The following is a 27,484-nucleotide window of genomic DNA, read 5'->3' on the forward strand; positions in this document are numbered from 1 at the left end:
TATAAATGTAAGTACTCGTTGTCCCCAACAGTCCTTTCTCTTCTGCATCACCAAACTTTCCCCTCCATACTGTAACATGCCCATTAACAAAACAAAAACGAAGTAACATTCCTAATTTTAAACAAATGAAAGGCTCTCTACCTTTCCCTAACTTCACCTTCCTCAAGTTATGGTGCTATTTTTTTGTAGTAAAACTCCTCAAAAGAGTTGTCCTCAATTTGCCATCTCCATTTGCTCTCTTTCCATGCTCTCTTGAGCCATCTTCTAATCATCACTCTACTGGAAGTATTTTTTTTTTTTTGAAATGAAGTCTCACTCTTGTCACCCAGGCTGGAGTGCAATGGCGCGATCTCCGCTCACTTCAAACTCCGCCTCCTCGGTTCAAGCGATTCTCCTGCTTCACCCTCCTGAGTAGCTGGGATTACAGGCACCACCACCAAGCCCACCGAATTTTTGTATTTTTAGTAGAGATGGGGTTTCACCATGTTGGCCAGGCTGTTCTTGAACTCCTGACCTCAGGTGATCCACTTACCTCGACCTCCCAAAGTGCTGGGATTACAGGCATGAGCTACCATGCCGAGCCGGAAGTATTTTTATCAAGGTCACTGGTAAATTTCCTGGTGCCATACAAATGTGAATTCTCAGGTTCATCTTACCCACTAATTGATAGCATTTGATATAACTGATCACCCGCTCCTCCTTGAGAGCTGCAGGACACTACTCTTGATTCTCTCCCTATTCACGGGCCATCCTTCTTAGTCTCTTCTACTGAATCCTCCTCATCTTCCAATGAGGGAAGTGTGTCCTGGCATCTGATCTTTGGACCCCTTTTCTCTATCTAAATTTCCTTCCTAGTTGATCTCCCAACTCCAGGTTTCCATATGATCCCCTAATGTATATCTCTAACCAGACTTCCTCCCCCTTGAATTTCAGACCCATATCCAACTGCCTGCATGGTATCTCCATTTGGATGTCTAATCCATATCTCATACTCACTCAGAAATTGAAGTTTCCTCCCCCTTCTTTCCCTAAACCTACTTCTAAAGCAGTCTTCTCCATTTCAGCAAATGACAACTCCATTTTTCCAGTTATTCAGGTAAAAATCTTAAAGTTACCCTGACCCCTCCTCTTGTATTTCATATCTAATCCATGAAAAAATTCTACTGGATCAATCTTTCAAACACATTCCAAGTCCAGTTGTATCTCCATCACCTTCACAACTTCCACCCTTGTCCAGGTCACTATTGTCTCGCCATCCATCTATTACAATAATTTCCTAACTAGTCCTCTTAACTCCACGTACTATTGAAGACTAGAGTGATCTTTTACAAAATAAGCCATATCATGGTACTTCCTGATCAAATCATTTTTCATTTCACTTAGAATAAAATCAAGGTCCTTACCATGGCTTAGCAGACCCTATAATAATCTGGCCTCTTACAATCACTCTAACTTCATCTGCTACTTTCTCCTCTGCTTACTCTCTACTCCAGATAACATTGGATCCTTGCTGGTGCTTGAACATGCAAGCAATCTTTTATCTCAATCTCATATCTCTCTCAATCTCATATCTCATGTGAGAGTCCCCAAGACCAGTTCCAGGTTTGATGATGCACTAGAAGGATTCACAGAACTCAGCATATAGTCATACTCGCTGCTATGATTACTGGGAAAAGATATGAAGTAAACTCAGCTAACAAAAAAGGTGCATGGGGCAAAGTCCAGAGGAAAACAGGCACAAACTTCCAAGTCCTCTCCCAGTGAAGTCACACAGGATGCACTTAATTCCTCCAGAAAGTTGTGACAACATGTGTGAAATACCATCTAACAGGGATGATCATTAGAAATTCAGCACCCAGGTTGTTTACTATGGGCTAATCACGGAGGTACCTTCTGCCTAGCACATACCAGAACTCTAGATACCCAGAAGGAAAGCAGATTTTCAACATAAACTACATTGTTTAGGCACAGTGAGCCACTCTTATCATGCAATAGTGGGAACTTTCCCAAAACCCAAGTTCCCACATGCCACCCAAGGGTCAACCTTGCAAGCAGATCTTTCAAAGGATACCAGTCTCAGGCCTCCTACATTAACTTTTTTCTGCACACAAGCACTATACATTGGTTATTTCCTCTGCCTGGAATATTCTTCCCCAAGAAAACCACATTTCTCATGCCTTAGATGGTGTTCAAATGTCACCATACAGGAGGTCTTCTCAGCCATATTATATTATAAACACCATTTACTTTGTCATTCTCATTTCCCTTGTCATTCTCATTTCCCTTATCATGCTTTATTTTCATTTTAGCACTTATTACTTAACACGATACCTACTTATTCATTCATTTGTATACTGTCAGTCTCTATCTTTGACCCCTGAAATGGAAACTTCACAAAAGAGACAAAGTCCACCTTCTTCCCTGATATAACTCCAGCACCTAGAACAATGGCTGGTACATGGTTAGTACTTGTAAGATTCGCTAAATGAATGAAATCTTGCAAGGCAACCTGCATCAGAATTAGGCTTGATGATTATAAAGGCCAAACAGAATATGTCTGCTAAACATATTTCCCTACTGGTGCTTACCTTCTTGTACACAATACTGGTAAGTTATCCAGTATCCCACTTCTCTTAATTACACAGAATATTTGCCAAATCCCCAATTCTGAAACAAGACTACCATATTGACAGGGGTTGACTATGATATGGAAACTACATGTTCAGAAGACACTGAATTCTGGGTTTAGAGGGTTGGGGTCAGAGGCAGACAGAGCTCTGTTATGACTCTGTTCTGTTATTATATACTGAACTTATAGCATTTTAAACAGGTTTTCAAATCCTAAAATAACTGCTCTAAGTTTGGTATAATAATAGAACCTCAAGTTTTACATTTTCTTTATTGACAGGTCCACTATGGGCTTCAAAAATCACACCAGTAGCTCTAATTGGAATAGATTTAATATAGGTAACTGAACTCCTGATTTTCTTGTTTGTTAATAGTACCTGTACAATAATTCTTGTCAGTCAGGTTTGTATCTCACACATTTTGTGTATTTTCTTCTCTATCTTATCTGACAGCCATAACATTCATTCCTCCCCACAACATAAATGTGAATGACACTGTTATCCCTATTCTTCCATTCTCTGACCTATGGTGATCCAAATGGGGTTTAACATTCTGCTTTTTCTTTACCTCGAAACCCAGGGTGTGTGTTTCAGATTCTGAAATCTATCTTCAATTCTTAAAAATCTCTTTTTGCTTACTTGTTTTGGCAATCCTGACTTGAGAGCATACCTCAATTCTGAGTAACACAGCCAAGAGCTTGCTTAGGACCTTCCCCGAACATATTCTACCTGTAGATCTGGAGAGTAAACTGACTTTAAAAGATGCAGTGCTATAAGATCTGGTTAATTATCTGGAATACTAGTCATACAACTTAAATGAGAGTTAGAGAAAGAAAAAAAACTCACAAAAAAGTTAAGGCCAAGATTTATATAGAAGCAAACATTTTATAGTTTACCATTAATACCTGAAAAAAATTTAATCTTTAAAATAATCTAAGTCACGCAGCTTGCTCACATATGAAATTTTAAACTCACTCCAGCTATCTTTTTGTTCACAGCAATACCTTAAAATAGGAAAGAGAATCAAACATTTCTTCAATTTGTTCTGAAGACTGAACAGATGATGATATGGGATGAGATGAATTTAAGGAATCTTTCTTCATGGTTTTAAATCGAGCATCTAAGAAATCTTCATACTGTCAAAAAATGAAAAGATTAGAATATCACAAGTAGTATCAAATGCAAAAGTATAGCAATTATTTATATGAATTAGACTAATTAGTATGTAAGATCATTAGGAAAAAAATGACCATTGTCACTAAACTTCAGGATATAAACTTTCAAAAATGTAGGAAGACTGTAACCTTCATGAATATTCCTTAAATTTAAAGATACAATTATAACCTGGCCACATTAAAATTAGCATTTCCTAAACAACAGCATATGGGAAAATTAAGAATCTATTACCAAAGTAAACAAATGCCAACTCTGGGTATCCAAGATGAATATTCTAAAAATGTTAGCATATTTTTTTTTTAAATGAAACCTGAAATTTAAAAAGAGAAAGAACAAAAACTGGTCCTTATGCTGATTTCTCATATATGGTCTAGAATTTCTACAAAGAAAATATACATTTCCCTTAACTGAGGTCCGTTTTAAATAAAATATAACTCTTAAACAGAAATAATTCTTTAAGAGCTCAGCAGACGAGTTCCCCTAGAACATGTATTAGACGTTTTTACACATTCTGTGCACCACCAAGTGGTCAAACTGTGTATCTCATTGCTTACGTAGTATACATGGATTTAGAATATCTTTCTTAGTATTCTAGCTACCACTTGATATTATCATCAATTAATTTCCCCTACCACTTGAAATTTTTCAGTAAGCCCTATATAAAATTTCAAATCAAAAGCTCTAAAAGCATTTGTGTTTTAAAAGCCATCTTGGATCATAACATCAGGACGTTTAATAGAAAGTCAAAAAATTTGGGGGTTGGAAGGTTATCTTTACACTTTCCCACCTATTGTTTGAATTATCTTGACAATATCTGTCGTATCATGGCCTAGTGTGTGTGAATATCCCTAAGTACTGAAAATACTTCCCAAGAGTCTAATACCATAGTGAAACCACTATTATACTTCTCTGTACTGAAATGGTATTCCTAATCTTTGGAAAAAGGCATAAAATGTGGTTTGTACCTTAAAAAGGGCAAATTTTATTTGTACCAAGCTATATATAACTATTACAAGAATGTACACAGTGATAACAGAGAAACAGTATTGCTACAAAATATTTTATTTTTTTATCTAATTTTTACACAGGATAAAAAAGTTTAATTTTGCAAAAAGCACTTTGCAACTTTAAATTCCTGTGAACAGAAGAACTACAGCTGTTTAAAAGAAAATGTTGCAAAACAATTTAAAATGTTCATCTTAATGACAAAAATGTAAAGTAATCTTATATAATTTCAGTTTTCAATGAAACACATCAATAAATAATAGCATCACTTTCACTGTCAAATCTCAAAAGGTATAGATATCAATAACCAAGGTCAAGTTTGGCATACCTTCCTAGAAACAATTTTCATTACTCCAGATGCACTGAAAATCTGATTTGACTATTTTTCCTCCTAGCATTTATAGTAGGCCAAAGAAACCCTGTACTTACACTAGAAAGCTCTTTGAATATTTTTTCCAAAGAGAAATACTCCATGAAAGTGGCAAAACCTTCATTTAGCCATAGATCATTCCACCACTTCATTGTTACCAGATTGCCAAACCACTGGGGGAGAGAAAACAATTAACCCACAGGATATTTACAGTCTCAGGAATTTTTAAAATAATTGGCTGAAGTGTGATATTAATCACTTATAACTTGATTACAATATCTTAAAAATATACTGGTATTGTACTTAAACTATATTCAAATTAATTTAAAATTTACAAAAATTATATAAATTTACATTAAAACTAAAATAAAAATTTTAATCTTTTGCCTTAACTGAATGGGAAACAAGTAAGCAAGGTTATTAGCATATTTATCAATTTAATAAACATGCAATATAGCATGAATATAGGGAAATAAAAACCTTTCTTGGCCACCTCATGAAGTGAGATTTCCTAGATAATGACATTTTTCTACCTTCTAATATCAAGTTAGTAAGATTATTTTCCATTGTATCTACAACCATCCATGACAACTAAAAAGTCTCTATATGAGAGATTTTCCTGTAGTCAGAAAGCCTATATTTTGTTTCTCCTCAGTTGCCCAAATTGAAGACAGTATTTGCATGATTCAAAACAGAATTCAAACAACATTCCTTAAGAAAGTTGACATATACAGGCTGGGCATGGTGGCTCACACCTATAATCCCAGTGCTTTGCGGGGGCAAGGCAGGAGGATTGCTTAAGGCCAGGAGTTCAAGCCAGCATGGGCAACATAGCGAGACTCTGTCTCTACAAAAAAATTAAGCCAGGCATGGTGATGCATGCCTGTGGTCCTAGCTACTTGGGAGGATGAGGTGGGAAGATCAGTTGAGCCCAAGAGTTCAAAATTGCAGTGAGCTATGATCATGCCACTGCATTCCAGCCTGGGTGACAGAGTGAGACCTTGTTTCTTAAAACAAAACAAAAAAAAGATGGCATATATATAAACAAATGAAGTCAGATCTTTAAATATTTTCTTCTATGAGGTAGTAAGAAGAAAAGAAGAAGGAAAAATAATAATAAGAGATTCTCCTTAAAAAGTGTATCTAAAAAAAATCCTTGAAATGAAAAGTAGTTATAAGGTATGTAATTTGGTCAGTGTGGTCTTTGGCTTATCTCAAATCAGCAGCAAAAGGACGAGATTACTGCATAGAACAAAACATCTTTCAGAATTACAATAATATATTTTTCTAAGATATTATCTTAAAACCTGTTTCAGAAGAAGATGATTTCTAAGTCCTAAAGAGGAAATAACAGAGAAATACTCCGAAATGGTGATGAGTGGCTTTAGAAATAACAGACCTAGAGGAGATCCCCAAAAAGACATCTTATCTATATGATCTATTTTTTTTTTTTTTTTTTTTTGAGATGGAGTCTCTCTCTGTTGCCAGGCGGGAGTGCACTGGTGCAACCTCGGCTCACTGCAACATCCACCTCCTGGGTTCAAGTGATTCTTTTGCCTCTGCCTTCCAGGTAAGTGGGATTACAGGTATGTACCACCATGCCCAGCTAATTTTTGTATTTTTAGTAGAGATGGGGTTTCACCATGTTAGCCAGGATGGTCTTGATCTCCTGACCTTGTGATCCGCCTGCTGCTGCCTCCCAAAGTGCTGGGATTACGGGCGTGAGCCACTGCATCTGGCCCATGACCTATTTTTAAAGCAAATAAGAATGTGCTCATATGCCAGCTTGTCATGAAGTCTTCACAAGGGCTAGATTCATATAAGGTGTTTGATGTAGGAAATAAGCTGACCAGAATACATCCTATTCACATACTGAAACTGTGATGACATCACCCAAACCATACCCAATGCTAGTTAAGCACCTCTTCCAGGGCACAATAGAGACAAGGTGTTAGGGAAGAATGGGGGTGTTACGTACCCATATAATTTTCTTTCTCTTCATGGGACAAACAGTCCCTTTGCCATTTTCTCAGAAACCCCCTCTCCAAAATTAACAGAGAACCCTGTTCTGGCAGGAGATGAAAAAAGAAAAAAATCCAGCCCTGACAGCTACAGTTTGAGTTGTCAGAAGGGTGCAACTTAGGGAAAGAGATTCTTCCCCAAAAAGTTATACTGGGCAATGGGCATTTGTCATAGGTGATGCAGCTGTGTATTACTGAGGGGGAGAAGAGATCTTCAAGAGATAGTGGCTCTTCATTGCCCAGTGCTGCCACTTATTAGCTGTATGACTTAGGGCAAGCCATTTATTTGAACTGAGTCTCAGTTTTCACATCTGTAAAATGTGATTAATACCCACCTTAGAAAAGTTGTGAAGTAAGACAGATGTGAAAATGCTTTAACTTGTAAAGTCCTATACAAACATCTGATAGAATTTTCATTTGGAAACGAAGTTTGTGTTTAAAAAGCATCTTTCTATTATAAAAGAAGGCAAGACTTAAAAAAAAAAAAGAACTATTAGCATCTAAATGCTAACAATAACTCCAGGACATGAAGTAGACCACAGGTGTGACATATAACAGCCTTGGTTGCTAATACCTGGTGAGCCAGTTCATGAGCAATGATTTTAGTCACCAGTTTTCTATCTGCCATTGAAGAAGTGTTATTGTCATACAGAAGCGTCTCCTCTCGGAAGGTGAGCAAACCCCAATTTTCCATTGCTCCTGCTTCAAAGTCAGGAATAGCCACCAAATCCGGACATAACAGGAAATAAGTGATCAACTTTCCCCCATCTTAGGCATTTTCTACTCAAAGTATTTTATTCAATGGTTTATCACTGTGAAAGCAATGAATTCTTTTTATACTTCTAATAAATGGAATCTTCCTTATTCTAACTCTGTAGGCTCCCTACCCACATGTCAGCTGAGGAAGACCTGTTCAAACCCTTTTAGAGTCACTGTTCCACTCTCCCATAGTGAAGAAAGAGATGCCTAATTCCTTTACAATCAATCAGCTTCCCAGAGCAAGAAGGACAAAGTTCACGGCCAATACTCTGCTCTCGAGGACTAGATCCATGTTGAACAGTACTGAAATGTTCTTGCTTTCCTGAGCTCCCATTACTCAGTTTTTATTATTTAAATTGGGTATTTCTTGGAAGTTAGAATTAGTCAAATTGCAGACTAAGCCCTAAGCAAATTCCCATTTATATAGCACCTTTTTAGCAGCCCTATAAACTTAAGTGTTTTAAGCTCCAACTTCAGATATATTCATGAAATCTAAATAATATTAACAAATACAAACAATTTTTAAAGCATTAATAATGGTTTTTGGTTTTCTCTGGAAACAACTTGGGCAGAACCTCTTTCTAAAAAACATTCACAAAATAAATCTAGGTTCTAATTATAACAAAAATCAGAGACACTATTTGATTCTTACCCAATTTCTTAAGTGGATACTGAATTTCAAAGTAGTTTTGATAAAACTCAAGAAGCTTCACAGTTGTTTCCAAGGCATAGTGAACTTGACCAATCTTTTCTGGTACAGCATATATAGAAACCTAAAGGGAAACATTATGTATGATGTAAGGACAGGTATAATTAAAATGGCATGATACTCAAGTAGCACTGTCAAGACTAGCATATCTGAAAATTCTATAGAATTGTATGAGATCTTTCTGGATAGAAACACTCGCTTATGGTTACTTTAGCCCCCACAGCAAGTCCCTTCTACACATACAACATTGTTGAAAAAATTTACTGATCCCCGCCCCCTTTTTTTAAGCTAGCAACATCCAAAGTAACTACTTTAGGTCATCTTATAGCAATTTATAAGTATTTGCCTATTTAATTTTATGATACTCTTCTCTTCCTCTCCCCTTACCTGTAGCTGCCCTTCCTTACTTACGAGGTAAAAAGATTGAGTTATCTGAAAGACAAAACTAAATTTTCATCCTTTCAGGACCTATCACTGTGCCTGGCATCTAGCAGGTACTCAACACTGAGGAGTCACATCTTATGACGGAGTTAGTTCTAAAGTTAACATGTAAGGCATAAATTGCACATTTGAAATTATCCTGGAAAAACCAATTAGAGACCAACATATTCTCTTCCAGTAAGTATGGCACAGCCAGTTTATCTTCCAGTGCTTGGGACAGCTTAACTGTTTTTTTCAGTTGTTGGCTTGTTTTTAAGGATCATGCTATAAAAATATATATATTATGCAGAGAAACACTTGTGTTACGAGTTGTACACAGAACTAAAACCAACTAAGGGAACAACAGTTTCATGTCTCCCACTGCCCATTGATTCCAGGGTACATACTAAGAGAGAAAGCAGATGGAATCATCTTTATTATTTAAATTGCAATTCTTGCTCACTCTCTCTTTTTTTTTTGGCTAAATGAATAAATTAAACATATATGATGTGACAAACTATGAACATCTTATTCAGTAAGTATCAAAAGGCAAGTGCTAAACAGCCATGTTCAAAGCAATGGGTTTTACAAAACAACACTTTCCAATTGATTTTAAAAAGCCCTCTATAGTCACCTGGAAAAGTGGGATGTAGATTAGACACAGCAGAAAAATAGAAACCTCAAAATGAAGATCTCAACAGGTGGAAAAATGTAAACTTTTTGAACAATTCATAATTTGGAAAAGGCACGTTGGTGAACTCTAACTCCAATTTTGGTTTCTCATTAAATGATTTAAAAACTGTCAACAATTTCTTGAAGCAAACAAAAACAAAGTGGGGAAAGGACACCCTATTCAACAATCAGCAGAGTGAACAGACAACCCACAAAGTGGGAGAAAATCTTCACAATCTATACATCTGACAAAGGCTAATATCTAGAATCTAAAAGGAACTCAAAACAGCAAGAAAAAAAAAAAAAACAAATAATTCCATCAAAAAGTAGGCTAAGGACATGAATAGACAATTCTCCAAAGAAGATATATAAACAGACAACAAACATATGGAAAAATGCTCAACATCACTAATGATCAGGGAAATGCAAATCAAAACCACAATGTGATACCACCTTACTCCTGGCAAGAATGGCCATAAGCAAAAAAATCAGGAAATAATAGATGTTAGTGTAGATGTGGTGAAAAAGGAACACCTTTACACTGCTGGTGGGAATGTAAACTAGTACAACCACTGTGGAAAACAGTGTGGAGATTCCTTCAAGAACTAAAAGTAGAGGAATCATTTGATTCATCAATCTCACTACTGGGATTGATCAATGAATGGATATAGAAATTGTGATATATATACATACCATAGAATACTACTTAGCCACAGAAAGGAATGAAATAATGGCAATCGCAGCAATCTGGTTGGAATTGGAGACCGTTATTCTAAGTAAAGTAACTCAGGAATGGAAAACCAGACATTGTATGTATGTTCTCACTCATAAGTGGGAGCTAAGCTATGAGGATGCAAAGGCATAAGAATGATACAATGGACTTTGGGAACATGGAGGAAAGGGTGGGAGGCAGGTGAGGGATAAAAGATTACACACTGGGTACAGTGTACACCACCGGGGTGATGGGTGCACCAAAATCTCAGAAATCACCACTAAAGAACTTATTCATGTAACCAAACACTACCTGTTTCCCAAAAACCTATTAAAATAAAGCAAAAAACCATCAACAATTTCTAAGAGGTCAAATAGGTTTCAACCATATTGTCTTTATGTGAGGCTTCAGTCTACAGAACATATGCATTCATCACAGAAATATGGAGGTGGCATAAAAGTTAAACAATATAGAATGTTTAAGTAAATGAACAAAAAATGAAATATATAGGCTCTGTATTTACAGTGCTGGGGTTCAGATCTCTGTTATCTGTATGACCTTGAGCAGGCTAGTTAAACCTTACTTTCTTTATCCATAAAATGGTGATAAAAGTGGCTCCTACTCTCACAGAACTGCTGTGAGGATTAACTAAGCTAATACATGTATAGAACTTAGTGCATGACACAATGTCTAAGTGTTCAATAAATGGTAGTTATTACTGTTATTACAAATAGACTCCCATCAGAATTGAGGCAAAATATGTGTGAACAGAGTATCTGTGGTTACAGTTACTGGAAGAATTATATCTATAGAACTGGAGTTAACCAATTAAAAATATGTTGCTTTCTAAAGTAATGAGGGAAGAAATTTATTCTCCCATATTATGTGGCCAACCGTACTTCATTAGCCCAGCCTTCTACCACCTGAAGCCCCCGATACAGGACTGTGACCACAACTTACTGAATTCAGTCACCGCCTACAAGCTGATCGTACTTACTGCATTTCCTGCATCTTTCCCCAACAGAAGTCAGTTTTAGTATACACACACACACACACACACACACACACGTGCGCGCACACACGTGCGCCTGACATACAATTTTTAAATCTTCAGCTATCATTATAAATAACTGTATCAAGATCACTGGATTTTAAGACAAGTCTTTATTAGCTGTACCTGTTCTTTGCAGACAAACATATCTTGTGTTACAGTTGCCTCAATCATCTAGAAGATGGTATCCCAATAGAAACATCACCCATACCTCCAGATTACTCTAAAACATTTTTCTATCACACACACCATTTGGCAACTCCCATCACCGTGCACCTTTCCTTAGAGGACAAGTCAGGAGAAAAAGTTCAGACGAAACTGAACTTTGACCAAAGGGCCCACTCATTCCCATCTCTGGAATACAATGATTAGGAAAAACATGTAGTTTTAAATACTTTCTCTTCCTTTCTACCTCTTTTTCTTTTCCATAAAAGAACATCTGTAGTGAGTTCTTACTAGAGGTAAATAATCTGGTCATTATAATTATTACCAAGCTTCTCTAAGAGCAACAGATGCAGTAAGAAATAGAGCAACCTAGCTCAGCAAAGAAAGTCTTGAACAGCATTCTGGACTTGGTAAGAGAACTCTAAACATTGTTAAATAAAAGTCAGTCAGCACTCAGGCCTTAAAACTTACAACTTGCCAGATCTCTTTCTTGCTAGATCTCTTTCAAAGATCTTATAGGAGATTTCTAAAAACACAACTAGAAAGATCCCTGATCAGCTCTCAAAGAAGAAGGTTAACATTGAGCAATAACAGATTTAAGTTTAACTTATTTGTTTCTTAATTTAATAAAAGCAAAAACTAATTAGAAAAAGCAAAAATAGAACAAAACCTCATACCCTCAAAAAGGACAATAATAGGGTCTGCAAGATTTATAAAGGCAGAAAATATTAGAAGCTTCAATACTAAATTTTCTGAAAACCAACAGTCTTCCTCAACAGACAACTGGACACACATAAAAGCAGAAATTCCACCCCTCTCCCCCACAAAAACAGTTAAGTCTATTCAGAATAACTGATTAGATGGCTTTAGGAGAATGATATAAATTGTGTACAATGTTCCAGGCTGGTGGAAGATAGCTGTGGTAGAAATGTTTTTAGAGGAAATTTGGAACAAAGTCATATAGTCATGTTTCTGACTAAACATGAATAAATTAAAATTATAACTTCACATGGATGATACTGGTGAAGTTTCTATTTGAATGCTCAACGTCAGATGTGGTGTCCACACCTGACTAACCATGACTAGATTCTGATTCTACATATTATGCCTGTCTACAGTAAAAACAAAAGCAGGCAGTGGCAAACAAAAGTAGGCATTGTATTTCACAACTGGCCTAGAATTGTCTAGGTAATTCTGGTATTTCTGAAGGCAGGGGGAAGTTTATGGAATGAAGAATGAACAGAAATGATGAAATACATGTTCCTCTTTTTTTAGGTCTTTGACAACAATGCAGTATTTAACACTGAAGAGGACACATGTAATAATCTATAGTCAACTCTGAAACTTTTAGTTGATGAGTAATATTGACTTTAGTAAGAAAAGCTCTATTGACTTATTTCTGAATATTGCCTTATTTCTGAACCTACCCATCAAATATTACAAAATAGAAGCCATCCTAGAGATTTTAGCATAACAAAATCTATCAATATATCAAAAAGTCTAGTCCTTTGTTAGACTCCAAGTTTTAAATTTCTGGTCACCATACCCAACATAAACAACAGAAGTTACTTATATCATTTGGTGTAGGCAGCAGAATATTGTGGTGAACAAAACAATTTTGACTACAACTTACTGATTATGTAATCTTAAGTCAATTACTTAACTCCTTTGAGACACAGTTTCCTCATCAGCAATGTGGGTCTAATACGTATCTTCCCCTTAATTGGCTTATAAAATGAAATAATGTTTATAAATGAGTGCCTAGAACAGCTGCCAGCACAGAGTATAACTCCATGCATGTCACATTCCTCCCCATTTCCTGATAAAAAGGCAATAAATTAATAAAACTATTATTTATTTCTATAATGTTAATATTTTCAAAACATTTACTTCTGGGTATTAAAAATAATGTAGATTATATTTACTCACATGCAACGATTTTATATTTTCATATGGTAAAAACAAAGTATGCACTCTATCCATGCATATGTGCATATGTATATGTGTGTATATGTCTGTATATATGTGTGTATATATATACATACTGAGAAAGGATGAGAGCAGTCTACTTAAGTGCCCATAGCTAGTAAGCTGTCTAGGAGGGATGTCAACCCATTTAGACTCCAGAGTCTATGTTTAACCATATTGTTTCCTAATACAGGCAAATAAAAAGCAAAAAACAAAAAATAGTCACCTGAAACTTCTCTCTTTCTCTTTCCAGACACATACACACAAGCATGCACATGCACACACATATATGAGAATGCAGTATGTATGTGGGCAATGAGTAATTCAGCTTGCCTAGATGAAAGAATTCACAATGAGGCAATTAGAAATATAGCTGAATTTGCCAGAAGTGTGGTTTAAACCTGTAACCCCAGAACTTTGGGAGGTGGAGGCAGGAGGACTGCTTGAGCTCAGGAGTTCAAGCTGGCCTGGGCAACATAGCAAGATATCTCTACAAAAAATTAAAAAACAAAACAAAACACCTAGCCAGGTATGGTAGCAGGGTCCTGTCTGTAGTCCCAGCGACTTGGGATAGAATCACTTGAGCCCAGAACTTTAATGTTATGGTGAGCTATGACTGCACCACGTACTCCAGCCTGGATGGCAGAGTGAGACCCTGTCACTAAAAAAATTTAAAAAAAGATCCCAGCACTTTGGGAGGCAGAGGCAGGCGGATCACGAGCTCAGGAGTTCGAGATCAGGCAGGCCAAATAGTGAAACCTCGTCTCTATTAAAAATACAAAAAATCAGCCGAGCATGGTGGAGGGTGCCTGTAATCCCAGCTGCTCAGGAGGCTGAGGCAGGAGAATTGCTTGAACCTGGGAGGTGGAGGTTGCAGTGAACTGAAATTGTGTCATCTGTACTCCAGCCCAGGCAACAGTGTGAAGCTCTGTCTCAAAAAAAAAAAAAAAGAAAGAAAAAAGAAAGATCAGTGTGCAGACGGGGGGAACAAATTTTTTAAAGGAAAAAATACATTTTAAACAAGAAAAGAAATTGGCTGAATTTATAAGGAAGGCCTTAAGTATCAAATGATGAATTTGAATGTAATCCTACAGGTAGTGTGAAGCGAACACAACAGATGAGAGAAGGAGGGAAAAAGGAGGAGAGAGAGTGAAGAGGAAGGAAGAAAAGAAAGTGGGAAAATGCCAAGACTGCATACATTTTGGGCTACATAAAAAGTGCTGGGGGTTTTATACCAATGAGTATAAGAACTACAAAAATGAGATAATTAAAGTGCTATGAAAGATCAGAGAGGGAATGATTAATTCCAGCTGGGGTAAGAAAGAAATGCTTCATGGAGAAGGTAGTGTTCAGCTGAGTCTTGAAGCAGCAGCAAACCTGGCTCTTTTAGATTGGGCTTCTTAGGCTTCATCGAGGCTGCAAACTCTAAAACAAAGGCTAAATATGTGGCACAACACCATAAGTGGAATTAACTGAATTATTTCAGATTTAAACCAGTCATAATATCCTTTTGAAAGGATTCTGAAAAATCCTTGACATAAAGTCTTTCAATCCAAAGGTGAGTGAACCATTATTTAGCACTTAATATTATAGTCTACATTTACCATTAAACACTTAGTTTACTTTTTGAGTAGTGTCATTAAAGGCATACAGTATTATTGCTGATAAATCGCCAGAGAATCCTTACCTCCGCCCTTATCTCTGAGAGGTATGGCATAGACATGACATGATAGTCTTTTCTAATAGGAAACATACACCCTTTTGAAGTAGCAAAACGATAAGATCCAAGGATCCTGTGATTAATATAAAGCTCTTTAGTCTGGAAAGGAAACCCAAAACTAGCAGGATGTTCCCTGGTAGAGCACAAAAATATGAAAACAGAAACTAAGACATTCTATCATATTTCTGTCATAAAGAATAATTGTTTTTAGTTTAATAAATATGATAGAATGCCTTTTCTCCTTCTACGTTGTATTTGAAAAAATTAACTTTATTAGGTGTCTACTGTGAAATTAAAGTATAAAATTCAATCAAATAATCATTTACAAATAGGTACTAATGACAAAGAAAAAAAAAGAGTCTAATTAGAACAAATCATCAATTTTGGCAAAATACAGATAAACCATACCCTTAACTAAATAAACAAACTTATTCATTAGGATGAGGAATCTCATCCGGATTTGCTTTGAAAAAAGGGAGGATTCATCTAATTTTTACAACCTAGAGCTATGGAATATGTAGCCACTAGTCACACGAACACTGCTGAACACTTGAAATATGGTTAGTGAGACTGAGGAAGTGAATTTTAAATTGTATTTAATTTTAATTAATTTAAATCTAAATATTCCCCTAAGGCTAGTGGCCATCACTCAGTTCGAAAAGCTTTAGTATACATACAGTATCTTACTAAAATTCTCCTTAAAAGTAAAATTTTTTAAAACTTGAAAATTATTGACTTTAAGGTATTAGTAACAGTAAATAACAGCTAAGCAAAAAAGTAGCATTTCTGATATAAAATGTCAGAGTGTGATCTAAAAGCTTGTTTATTTCATACAGCAAACACCAGGAATCATTAAAGCAAGAGTTCCTCTGAACCTCTTGTGACACAGGCTTTCAGACAATTACCACATCGACATACCAGGGTTCCATTTATGTCCTGACTCAGGTTCTTCATCTCTCCCACAATGAAAGCAACCAGGTAAGTGTTCATCTTCACACTCTCAGAAAACTCATCCTGAACAAGTCCATCTTCTAGAACGACTGATGACTTCTACAAGCAGAGGGGAAAAGACAGTTCTGTAACTATAGGAATAAATGGCAGTAACAAACAAACAGAGAAACTGAAAATTTGAATAGGAAATAAGTGGTAAACATGCTAGCATATTATAACCTCTCAGTATGAATTTCTGCAAAGAGCATGGCTCTTAGTCTCAGTCTGCTGTACTATCCTTCATCCTGAGGACATATGGAGCACCGTGAAAATCCTGAAGGATTTTCAGTCCCAAAGATGACTAAATAAATGTTAAGTTAAAGGTAGTCACGGTGGTTCTGCTTCTCCCATTGAAACACCTCCAAAACCAAAATCCTTCCTTATGACCTGGGATTGCTCCATTCTACTGCTACAGAGACATCCACAGAAGAAGGAGCTCTAGCTGTGACATCCCTTCAAATGATCTGAAATGGCTTCATGGAGTACCATGTTGAGGATCCCCAAGAAAGCTTAGTGGGAACAAAATCAGTAGGAAGTCATTAGAGAAGTCAGCAGGAGACACAAAATGAGGGAATGCAGGCAACCTTACAGAATTTTCCAACCACAAATTAAAGTAGGCATCTGCCTCTTTAGAGAAAGATGAAGGTGAAGAGCATGGCTGAGTGTGGAGAGTGAGCTGGTACAGTGCTGTCTTGTTATAGATTATGCTCTCTGCTGCCTACAGGATTGGCTCCATAGCCTGCTGGGTATGGCTGCTGCTCCCCTCCATTAGTCACATGGGTCCAGGAGGCTCCTATCAAGCTGCACAGCCCCTCAGGTGTCCAAGACCCCCAAAAAAAAAAAAAAAAAAAAAGAACCCCCTAGGTTCCAGGTTTTGTTTGGCATAAAAACAATTACTAGTTTCACCCTCACTGCATCCCACACAGAGTTAACATCTAAGAAAGAGGCTCCTGTTCTTGTTGTCAATCTCCAAATTATAACAATATTGGTTTTTCATTTGCCAAGAAAATATCAAAACCAGTTATTATTCAACACTCTCAAATAACACTGTTTAGATTAGCAAATTCATCCTGTCTCAGCAAATATTACTCTAATCTTGTGAGTTCATTGTATTAATATTTGCACAACTTAATACACAATGCACACTCACATTTCCTACCCACACATTCCAAGTCCAGCAGGTCTTTCTCTTTCCTCAAGGTGACTTCCCAACTGATGCCAATATATTTTAATTTTTATTTAAGTATTTTAAGGAAGAATATTAATGTATATGATTTTAATCATTCTCAACTGTAGTTTGGCAAAGAGGAATTTAAGTGTTCTTAAAGAAAGAGACCCATTCAAAGATTTTACATTCAAGGAACAGAACGGTACCTTAGGCATATTTGATAAAGCAGTGTATTGCTCATCCCTTATGATCCTGATGATAAAAGTGGCTTTAAATGCTGGTTCGTCAAAACAAGGAAAAGCAGATCTTGCTGCCAGGGGTTCAAACTGAGTTGCTGCAAAGTACCTAAAACAAACACAAATTCAATCCAGTAGTTACTGAGCACCTACTGTACAAGGCACCCTGCCAAGTATACTAAGATAAATATGTTACAATCCTAGTCATTAAAGGATCTGCAATAAACTGGGAAAGGCAGACGTTTATACAATGAACAGAAACTTACATCAGGCTGTAAATCATGTCCTAACAATGAAAATAAAGCAGTGGGAACAAAGGGAAGGAAACAAATTCTGACTAGAGGTGGAAGATATTATAAGGAAACTTGTACAAAACCCGAAGAGGGCCTAAAAAGATGAGTATTTGAAAAGGTGAAGAAGGGAAGAAAGTATACTCTGGAAAGAGTGGGTAACACAAGTGTGGCAAGTCAGGTCTCACTAATGCAGGCCTCCATAACAACTGTTTCAGTACTGGCTGAGTGGGTTAAGTTAAATATTAAAAGCCAGTGCCCTTATACAAAGGCTGGAATTTAACAAAAGCCCACCAAGAGTTTTGCCTGGGTCTTAAAGCATGACAAAATAATGAAGGAATTCTTAACATGACCCATTTAGGATTAAATATGTCTTATTGGAGGGTCTGAAGAAAACTCCCCAGGCCTCCACAGACAATTACTGGAGGTCTGAAGGAACTCCCCAAACCTCCGTGGTTTAGCAGGAGACAAGATAAGGGTAATCAACCCAGCACCTGGACCCATTTAGATTAAGTAAATTTAGTGAGTCTCCAGAGGACGGTTGTCAAGACTCAGACCTTAGTTATGGATTAAAAGAAGTTAATCACTTATGTCTTTAGATAAATGCACACTTACATGTAAACATATAGTTTAGAAGGTATATAAACTCTGGAAAACTTTGTAATTTTGAGTTGGCCTGGCAATAATTTCCAGGCCTTCTCCCTGTATAATTGTTTATAGAAATAAAGGTCTCTTCCCAATTCATCTGCACCTCATTATTGGGCAGCAAAAAAATAGCAGCCTGATCCTCAGTTTGGTCATGTGCAGAAACTGGGGGTGGCTGCCCAGTGTGGCTGGAGATGAAGCCATAAAGGTAGGCTGCAACTGGGCACTGAGGTCTTAAAAAGGTTTCTGATGGAAGATTATTAAGAAGGGTGGTCATTAATTGCTGCGAATAATCTGTACAGACTCTGGCTTCACAACACTAAACCTCAAATTCACAGCTTGCATTTTCATGCAGACTGAAAACATTAGGTGTCCTGTAGTATTTTTGTTTCCTTTACTCTCCTCAGAGATTAAAAGAAATTTCCTCCTCTTTCTATAGCATACCAGCAACAGTTGAGAATATGACACATAGAAAAATCCTCAATTACAATCCAGGCCAGGTGGCTCATGCCTGTAATCCCAGCACTTTGGGAGGCCAAGGTGGGCGGATCACTTGAGGTCAGGAGTTTGAGACCAGCCTGGCCAACATGGTGAAACCTCATCTCTACTAAAAATATAAAAATTAGCCAGGCATGGTGACACATGCCTATAATCCCAGCTACTCAGGAGGCAGAGGCAGGAGAATCGCTTGAACCTGGGAGGCAGAGACGGCAGTAAGCCGAGATTGTACTACTGCACTCCAACCTGGGCGACAGAGCAAGATGCTGTCTCAAGGAAAAAGAAAAAAAGTCCTTGATTACAGGTTGGTGGAAAAGCATAAAAAGAAACAAGGAGAAATGTAGATTTTCGGTTAAGTAAAAGAATAACACAGATCTGAACTTGGGAGATCTTGAATCCCAATATGGCTATAATCCCGGCAAATATGGCCCTGGTGTGCATATTCCAGGTACCAATCAATATAGCACATATACAACCACCACTTTGGAGGTGGTAGCTTCTCTTATTTCAGGCTTAGTTTCCACTACTAGAAGATAAGGAGAAAAGAAAGAGTATGAGATTTGGAGTCAGAAGACCCAGACTCTATAATTTACTAACCACATGACTTTGGGCAGATCAGTATCCTACATCTCATACATTTCAATGTCCTTATTAGTTAAATTAGGACTGAGATAGAATCCACGGCTGAATACCAGGGTTTTTGTTAGAATCAAATAAAACCATTTATAATAAAAACTACTTGCATACCATATGGTCCTAAATACTAGGATTTTTGTTAGAATCAACCGAAACTATTTATAATAAAAACTACTTGTATATCACATGGTCCCTAATAGATATTTATTACAAATGCAGGATAGTCCTAACTTCTTCCACACTTAAAATTAGTGTACTTTTTGTTTTGTTTTGTTTTGTTTTTGCTTTTTTTCTGTTAAGGATGTGTCCCCAAATAACTGTTGCTATTGGATTGGGTAAACTGCAAGAAAAGTAGCAATCAACATATATGAAACAATTTACACATATTATGTTTCTAATATTTCATTTCTTCAACCCACCCCCAACATTCTTATCTAGTTAACAGAAGATTTTGGAAGAGAAGCATAAGGGACCAGGGAATAAAGTTTGATGTTATCCCTACTATTCATACAAGAGAGACCCACCACTATTGAATAAAAATTAGATCATAACACACTAAGGCAAATAAAACCGTAAACTGTTGAGAGATCCAATCATAACTATCTCACATAAAAATCCCTTTGAGAGGGCTGTTGCTTGATAATACTTATAATCTATCTGTTCTATCTATGCTGAATAACTTGAAGCTTATTCTTTCACTGGAGAGTATATTACCTTTCTGAAATACTAAAGTTCAACACTTTATCAAGTAGTGTTCAAGATAATTACAAATTAACTGTGGATAAGAGAATTTTAAGCACTGGAGATAACAACGTACAAAGGAAAGCAAGTATGAACTAGAGAGGCAGTGCACCATGGTGGTGAAGAATGTGGCTTCTGTAGTTAAAAGGACCTTGGGTTTGAGTTCTCCCTCTGCTACCTGCTTGCCATGAGATGCTGGATAAGTTACTTTATGTGCCTCTGCTCCCTTAGCTGTAAAATGAATATAATGTTAACATCTATCTCTTAGTGAGTTTGACAGAATAAAAGACTCAACATGTGAGATGCCTGGAACAGTTTCCAGCCCTTCAGTTCTAGGTGAATACTGGCCATTATTATCATCAGAAAGTTCACCATGGCAGGTGAGAACTGTGAGAAAGAAAAAACAAGGGCTAGATCAAAAACAGTCTTGAATTAAATCCTGTTAGAAATGAGGAACTGCTGAAACACATCCCTATCCTGAATTTGTTTACTAGTTCTTAGTATCAGTTTGTTATCTAGGACTTTAAGCCTATCATAAACAACTTCTAGATTTAACTCCAAGGTTACTGATTGTCTCTATCTCTTAGATCACATGGGTAAAAAAGATAAAGTTCCTTACAACAAGCAGTGTCTATGCAAGGTGTCTGACATTTACATACAATGGTTTTCCAATCAAGAAGAAATATATCCCTTACTTACTTTATCTACCAGTATAAACATGTATTCTAATCATACCTCAGAGAAGAAAAATGCATAAAAGCTTCTCTAACAGAACTAAGCAAAATTAAAAGAGAGAAAGACCAAAAAAAAGCTTTGAATTACAGTTTTCAGACATCTTGAAAGGTATGAATAATCTAAACATTTACCTGGAGTCAGGATGTACTATCACGTAGGGGATTCATGTTACTGAAACTTTTATTTTGTTTTGAATAGCAGAGTTTCACTAACTCATTTATTTTAATAGGTTATAAAATACTGTTTTATAATACTCTTAATTTTAAAGAAACATATTCCATTTTTCTGACATTTTCCACAACTCAATCCAGCCCATGGCAAGAGTCAACAAGTGGCCATACCAAAAATCACCTTACTCTGCTACATTTATTCCTCCCATTAAATAGTTAACGGGTACAAAGATTGCAGGGTCAATGTCCTAAAAGTCTGTTTGCATACTAAGAACATTGTTTTTATGTATATCTTACATTTCCCGGGGATAACAGGCATTACAGAAGGAGAACTAAAGGCAAGAACTTTCAAGTTCCCATTGCAATTATACATTTGTGTTTAATGCCAGATCTTACGCAAGAATTGACATGCAGGGCCAGTATGCCACTTATTTTAAAAGTATTACATAGAGGGAAAATAAAATAAAAATTATTTATCTGAATAGAATTATGGATCTTGCTTTGTCTCTTTCTCCATTTAAGAAGGATCAAAAAGTTTCCTTTAGATATAGAATACTCATTTCTATTTCTCTTAACATGTCAACATACATTAGCCAAATGGTCAGCATCAGTAATTCACATACTGTTTTACAGAGTAATAATGAGAGGATGATCCAATTGCATAAAGCAGATGTAGTGAGGACTTTGTGCACAAGACAATTGATATCACTGCTACTTAAGAATAACCTCCATACTGTGTGAACTCCATCTTCCCAGAATTTCAAACTACATGCTATGAATGCTAAGATTAAAGTACTAAACATATACTCCAAATAGGGAACTGAATAATTTTATATTTTGTCTCATCTTTTTTTCTGAACCAAATTAAGTCTCTCCTAGACCTTAAAAAAAATTTCCACCAGAAATCCAAAATAGACTGACATTTAAAAAATAATAAATCAGTAAAGATTAAGGATATTAAAAATGATATATGGAAGCACACCACACTTCACACTTCATGTCCTCTTTCTGTATTTCACTAAGTACCTCCTAAAAGTTCTGCACATTAGGAAAATAGGTCTTAAAGTATAACTCATACTCTTTACTCTGCTTCCCAACAGACTTCATGAGGTGACAGAAAGCTAGATTCATCTTAAAAATGTGAAAAACTCAAGATAACAAGTTTTTTGGGATGTAATCTTTATCCATCCTTTTCTACCAGCACACCCCTATCTCCACCCCACCATGATATATGCTCAAGGCTTTGACTAAGAGAGATAATATATTCTTCTAAATCACCATTCTACTATTTTGTATATAACCTTCTAAATTAAAAAAAGAAAATCACAATTCGTGTCTCTGGTGTGGGCGAAGGGATCTATATTGCAGAAGTTATCAGAATGTAAAACCAGAATCATTTAAGAGGGCTACATACTTTTTCTCATTACTTTCATCTGTGTAGGAGAAGCCATAAAACCCATAGTAAGAACTAGATATATTTGCCGAGAACTCTATCTTCAACGTATAATTGTGCCCTGCTAGAAGGGCTTCAGGGGCAACAATGGCGATCTGTTCATGATATGGATATTCCAGGATCTCAACTTGTTTTTCTTGGCTTGAAACTGCTGACATAAAGGTCACTCTTGAAATATTATGACCTGTGCTATGAAGAATGATATTCCATGTGACCTGAAGAGCCTGAACCGAAATTGTCACAGAACCCCTGAATGTCATCGAGGTTAGGTTCGGGTGTAGGTTGAGTTCATAGCGTAGTGGCACAACGGCAGTGGGAAGCCTGATTTGTGCCCATGGAAACAATTTCCCATTTGTTGCAATTGGCTGAATTAGTCCAATTGATTGGTTTTTTTTATGGCAGCCTTCTTTGGTAAAGGTACATCTGGGTAGTAAGTAAATCACCATGATTACAGAAGCAGCAACCACAACGACAAAAGCACAGACCACCATGGTCCTTGCAGAGGGTACTGAACAAGCCCCGTCTGGGCTCTGCCTGTAACCAGTTGCACTGTTCCGAAGGCCTGAACTTCTATTCATGAAGGACATGCCCAGCAACTTTGCTGATGACTCATAATCCTCTTCATCCTCGTCCATCTCATGCTCACCAAGACCCCGCACCAGCAGTCGGGAACCCCGGGGCTCATATTCCACCTCATCAGGCTCCAGAGGATGTAAACAAGGCTCTTTGGCTAAATCCACCACATCTGGTTCTTCCTCAAACATGCTGTTTTCAATCATATTCCTGGGGAGCTGAAGCCGATCTAAAAAACCAAATCATAAAAACAAGGCAGAGTCAGAAAAAAAAGCTTATAATACTAATAACATGTCTTCTAGCTAGACCACATTTAAAGTAAGAATTTTTTTCAGTCACTAAGACTTATTTCCATCTTAGAGCTACTGAATTAAATAAGATGTTTATGCCATTATTGAGTCATTCATTAAAAACCAAAACATAAATAAAAGTATATCAGTTATGAAACAAGAAAGTTAAATAAACAGGCTATTATATTTTTAAAAAGATATCTGAGATAACATAGTAATTTCCTTAATATACTCCTGCCCCACAACCTGGGACCCTGCCCTGGCCTTGAGAGGGCCCTGTTTTGGCATTCCTCTGACTACATCTGTTCCCACCAGGCGAGGAGTCAGTAGGATTAAAGGGATGTGCCCACCTAGAGTCCATGCTTCCCCTTCTAGTGTCTGGGCACTGGGATCCCAGAATTTCTGTCCAACAGGCCTCAGACCTGCTTCCAAAGTACTTGTGGGTCTCGTCCCTAAGTCTCATTCTCCCTAGGGAGCACCACAAGCTGGTATGCCCATCTCTAAGACTGAGTGTGGCTAAACAACAGGATGGGTTATTGTTTTCCCCTGAAAGAGGAATGTTTCTGTCCCACAGCAAATGGGAAGCAACAAATTACATAGGAAATTTCCATAAGCAAGAAGTAATTTTTAAAAAGACCAAAAGACAATAAAAGTCAGATAAAATTATAATTCAATCTGTTTTTCATGCTGCCATGGCTTTGAGTAGTACAACATATTTCCATGGGAAACAACCATACTGCACACCATGAGTGTTAGTGGATCTCAGTGGGAGCTTTTACAATCTACAACAAACCACACCATCCGATTTGTAAAAATCACTGAGAAAAAAGACTCTAGAAGTAGAAGGGTAGATAATCCCCCATATATCAGTACTTCCTCAGATTAGATCATTGAATTTTCTTTATTTAAAATTCATACAATTTTAGTTTTTAAGGGATCTCAAAAATTATCAAATTGAAACTTCCACTAATCTTCCCTATAAGGCACTTTATACATCTCATTTCTAACCCTTACAACAATCCTATAAAATGGCAAGTATTCTATTTTAGACATGAGAAAATAGAAAAAGATAATTCACCTTCATAAAGTCATACACACAGCTATTTTAGTCATAAAACTAATGTTAAAGCCCAGGTCTAAAAATCTGATTCAAAAGTTTACGCTGTTTTCATTATTATATTGCATCCCTCTACCCAAACTAATTCAATAAAAGATGAGAGCCCTGAATTATTTATTTAATACCTGGCAATGAAGTTGCTAAGAGTATTATTTCACCATCAGGAGAGCAAAGCTTACAAAAAACTACTGAATATCTAGCTTAAGATAAATGCTATGTATTTTGTGCTATTCAACAAACACTGTAATGGTGGCAACTCTTCATCCATAAAACGAATTACTGATAAGTATTAGGGTAACATTTGCAGTTCTGCTGCTTAGTGTGGCCCGTGACCCTGTGGCATTTGCATCACATTGCAGCTTGTTAGAAACACGGCCTCTGAAGTCTCCTCCTAGAGTACGAATTTTAACAAATCCTCAGGTGCTTCACGTGCACTTAAGTTTGAGAGGCACTGGTATAAGCATCTTCCATGGTCAGATCCCAGCCAGCACTAACCATACCATTCCTGAGTATGCTCTGGCCACCCCAAACTGCTTACTGTTTTGAGCACAGGTCAGGCAGCTATTCCACACCATCCTCCACATGTCTTTTTTTATTTTCTGTTTCCTCTGCCTGCAGTGTCATCATCTCCCTTTCCCATGCCCATCCACCTGGTTACTACCTGGTATTCCATACCTCAGCTTAACTTGCTACAACATAAATTAAGAGAAGTTATCTTTTTTGTTTTTCCTTTGTTTTTATTACCTTTAAAAAATAAACTTTCTTTTCATTTCACCTCACCCATTTCTGCTTTGGGGAGCATATGGATCACAATGAGGTTGCCTTTTCCTGACTCCTCTCCAACCTGAACTTTGTACAAGTTATGCTACTTTAAAATTTTTATTTGAATAAAACTTTTAATCATTTTCTAGGTACAAGTTTAGCAATATGCCATCTACCCATCTACTATGAAAGAAGAAGGGTTCTAACATCCTGCTTTTGGGAATATAATCTCCTAAACTTCCTATAGTGCCCCAATTTCTTGTAAAAAAAAAAAAAGTATGTTTTTTTTTGATAGTTAATAGTGTTTGGGGTCATACACTTCATTAACAGAGTAAATATTGCTGTATTCAATTTTTTTAAATTGCTTTTAAAACGTTTAATGATTAGAAAGTTTCTGTAGTAGTTTTTCAGTGCCTGGCACAGTGCTGTAGACTAGCTTAAATTTTTTTTTTTTTTTAAATTTAAAAATGTCTAAAAAGGCCTTTTTTGACTTTTTTTTACCACACACGGGAAGATTATGCTCTCAGGCATTTGCCCCATGTGTTTTGTTCTGTGTCAGGCCTAATACAGACAACAATGGGTTCTGCACAGTATGGTTTTATTTACAATATTTCTAAACTAACTCCAGGTACAATCTCAGCTTAATATTTAGAGCATTCCCATCTCTCAATTCCATCCCCTTAGAACTTTGTTGCTGGGGTTTTTTTTATTCTTCAGCCATGCCATTTAAAGCCAAGAGATATTCCACAGTTTGACCATTTGGCATCTCCTGTCTGCATGTCATTAATTTCAAATCTTCTGACAAGGGCTTAGTCAGATGCCTGCCTAAATCCAAATAACTTACTTTTATTATTTCACTCCCAGTCAGAATAATACCTACGTAGAATTTTAATCTTTCAGAAATGGAGACCACATCAACCCATTTGCTGTATTTTACTGCGCAATGGAAGCACAGGTTTTTTTTGTTTCTGGTATGCATAATCATATCAAGTTAAATATATCAAATCAGGGAAAATCACTTTTATTACAGGTATCCCATGAAGATCCATGAAGGTACTTCAAGCCTATTTAAGAAAATGTTGATTTGATTCTTAAGTCAGTACACCTTGATTTTGGCATTAAATTGTAATGTAACACATGATTACCCCTTGATCAATGGGATTTATTCCCACTGAAAGACGGGATCCTAAAGAAATACAGAATTTTCTAAAACCTCTTAAATCCATATACATAAGCTATCTATAAGCGAAAGCAAAGAACTTTCTAGCTGAAATGTTTCAGTTTTAAATAACATAGGCCCATGTGGTTATAATCTAAGAGAACTGAAGACATTTCTTTTCATCAGATACTGTGAACTAGCACTCCTCAATGTTGTTTGTGGACCAGTGCCAATGTGCAAAGTGTGACCCATCTGGGACAGGATATACATAGACTATTAGTACCCAAAAACTTTTATGACAATTTGACAGAGTAATTTTTATGTGTGTTGAATTTAATAATGTTTAAAACTGAGCTATTTTGTATGTCTTTTTTCATTTCATTTTTCTAATTAATTTTTATATGCTACAAAATTTCTGCAACAGATTAAAAATTAAAAAAACAAAAACAATAAACCCTGGTTCTTCAGCTCAGACAATGTGAGACTTAGACTGTCACTGTGACACTGGGCTCTGCCTGTAACCAGTTGCACTGAGTGAGTTAGACTGTCACTATAATGGCAATAACAGTCAAGATAAAGTTCTTAACTATGTCAGTAGCAGTGGGAATAAGGAGGAGGGAATAATTACAAGTCACATTAAAAAAGT

At 36.6% G+C, this 27,484-nt stretch overlaps 1 protein-coding gene across 1 annotated transcript in view; it reads right to left on the bottom strand.

The window, feature by feature from the left end:
- Positions 1 to 27,484, bottom strand: part of LNPEP (leucyl and cystinyl aminopeptidase) — a 99,210-nt gene that overhangs the window by 27,835 nt on the left and 43,891 nt on the right. The window contains exons 2-8 of the mRNA XM_033179046.1: positions 22,899 to 23,739; positions 17,740 to 17,878; positions 16,294 to 16,425; positions 8,611 to 8,731; positions 7,774 to 7,928; positions 5,238 to 5,351; positions 3,632 to 3,763 (exon numbers count right to left, since the gene is read on the bottom strand). Coding sequence (XP_033034937.1) covers positions 3,632 to 3,763; positions 5,238 to 5,351; positions 7,774 to 7,928; positions 8,611 to 8,731; positions 16,294 to 16,425; positions 17,740 to 17,878; positions 22,899 to 23,739 — 1,634 coding nt within the window. The remainder of the gene's footprint in view (positions 1 to 3,631; positions 3,764 to 5,237; positions 5,352 to 7,773; positions 7,929 to 8,610; positions 8,732 to 16,293; positions 16,426 to 17,739; positions 17,879 to 22,898; positions 23,740 to 27,484) is intronic.

Source organism: Trachypithecus francoisi, unplaced genomic scaffold, assembly GCF_009764315.1.
Source record: "Trachypithecus francoisi isolate TF-2019V2 unplaced genomic scaffold, Tfra_2.0 Lachesis_group2, whole genome shotgun sequence".
Taxonomy (NCBI): Eukaryota; Metazoa; Chordata; class Mammalia; order Primates; family Cercopithecidae; genus Trachypithecus; species Trachypithecus francoisi.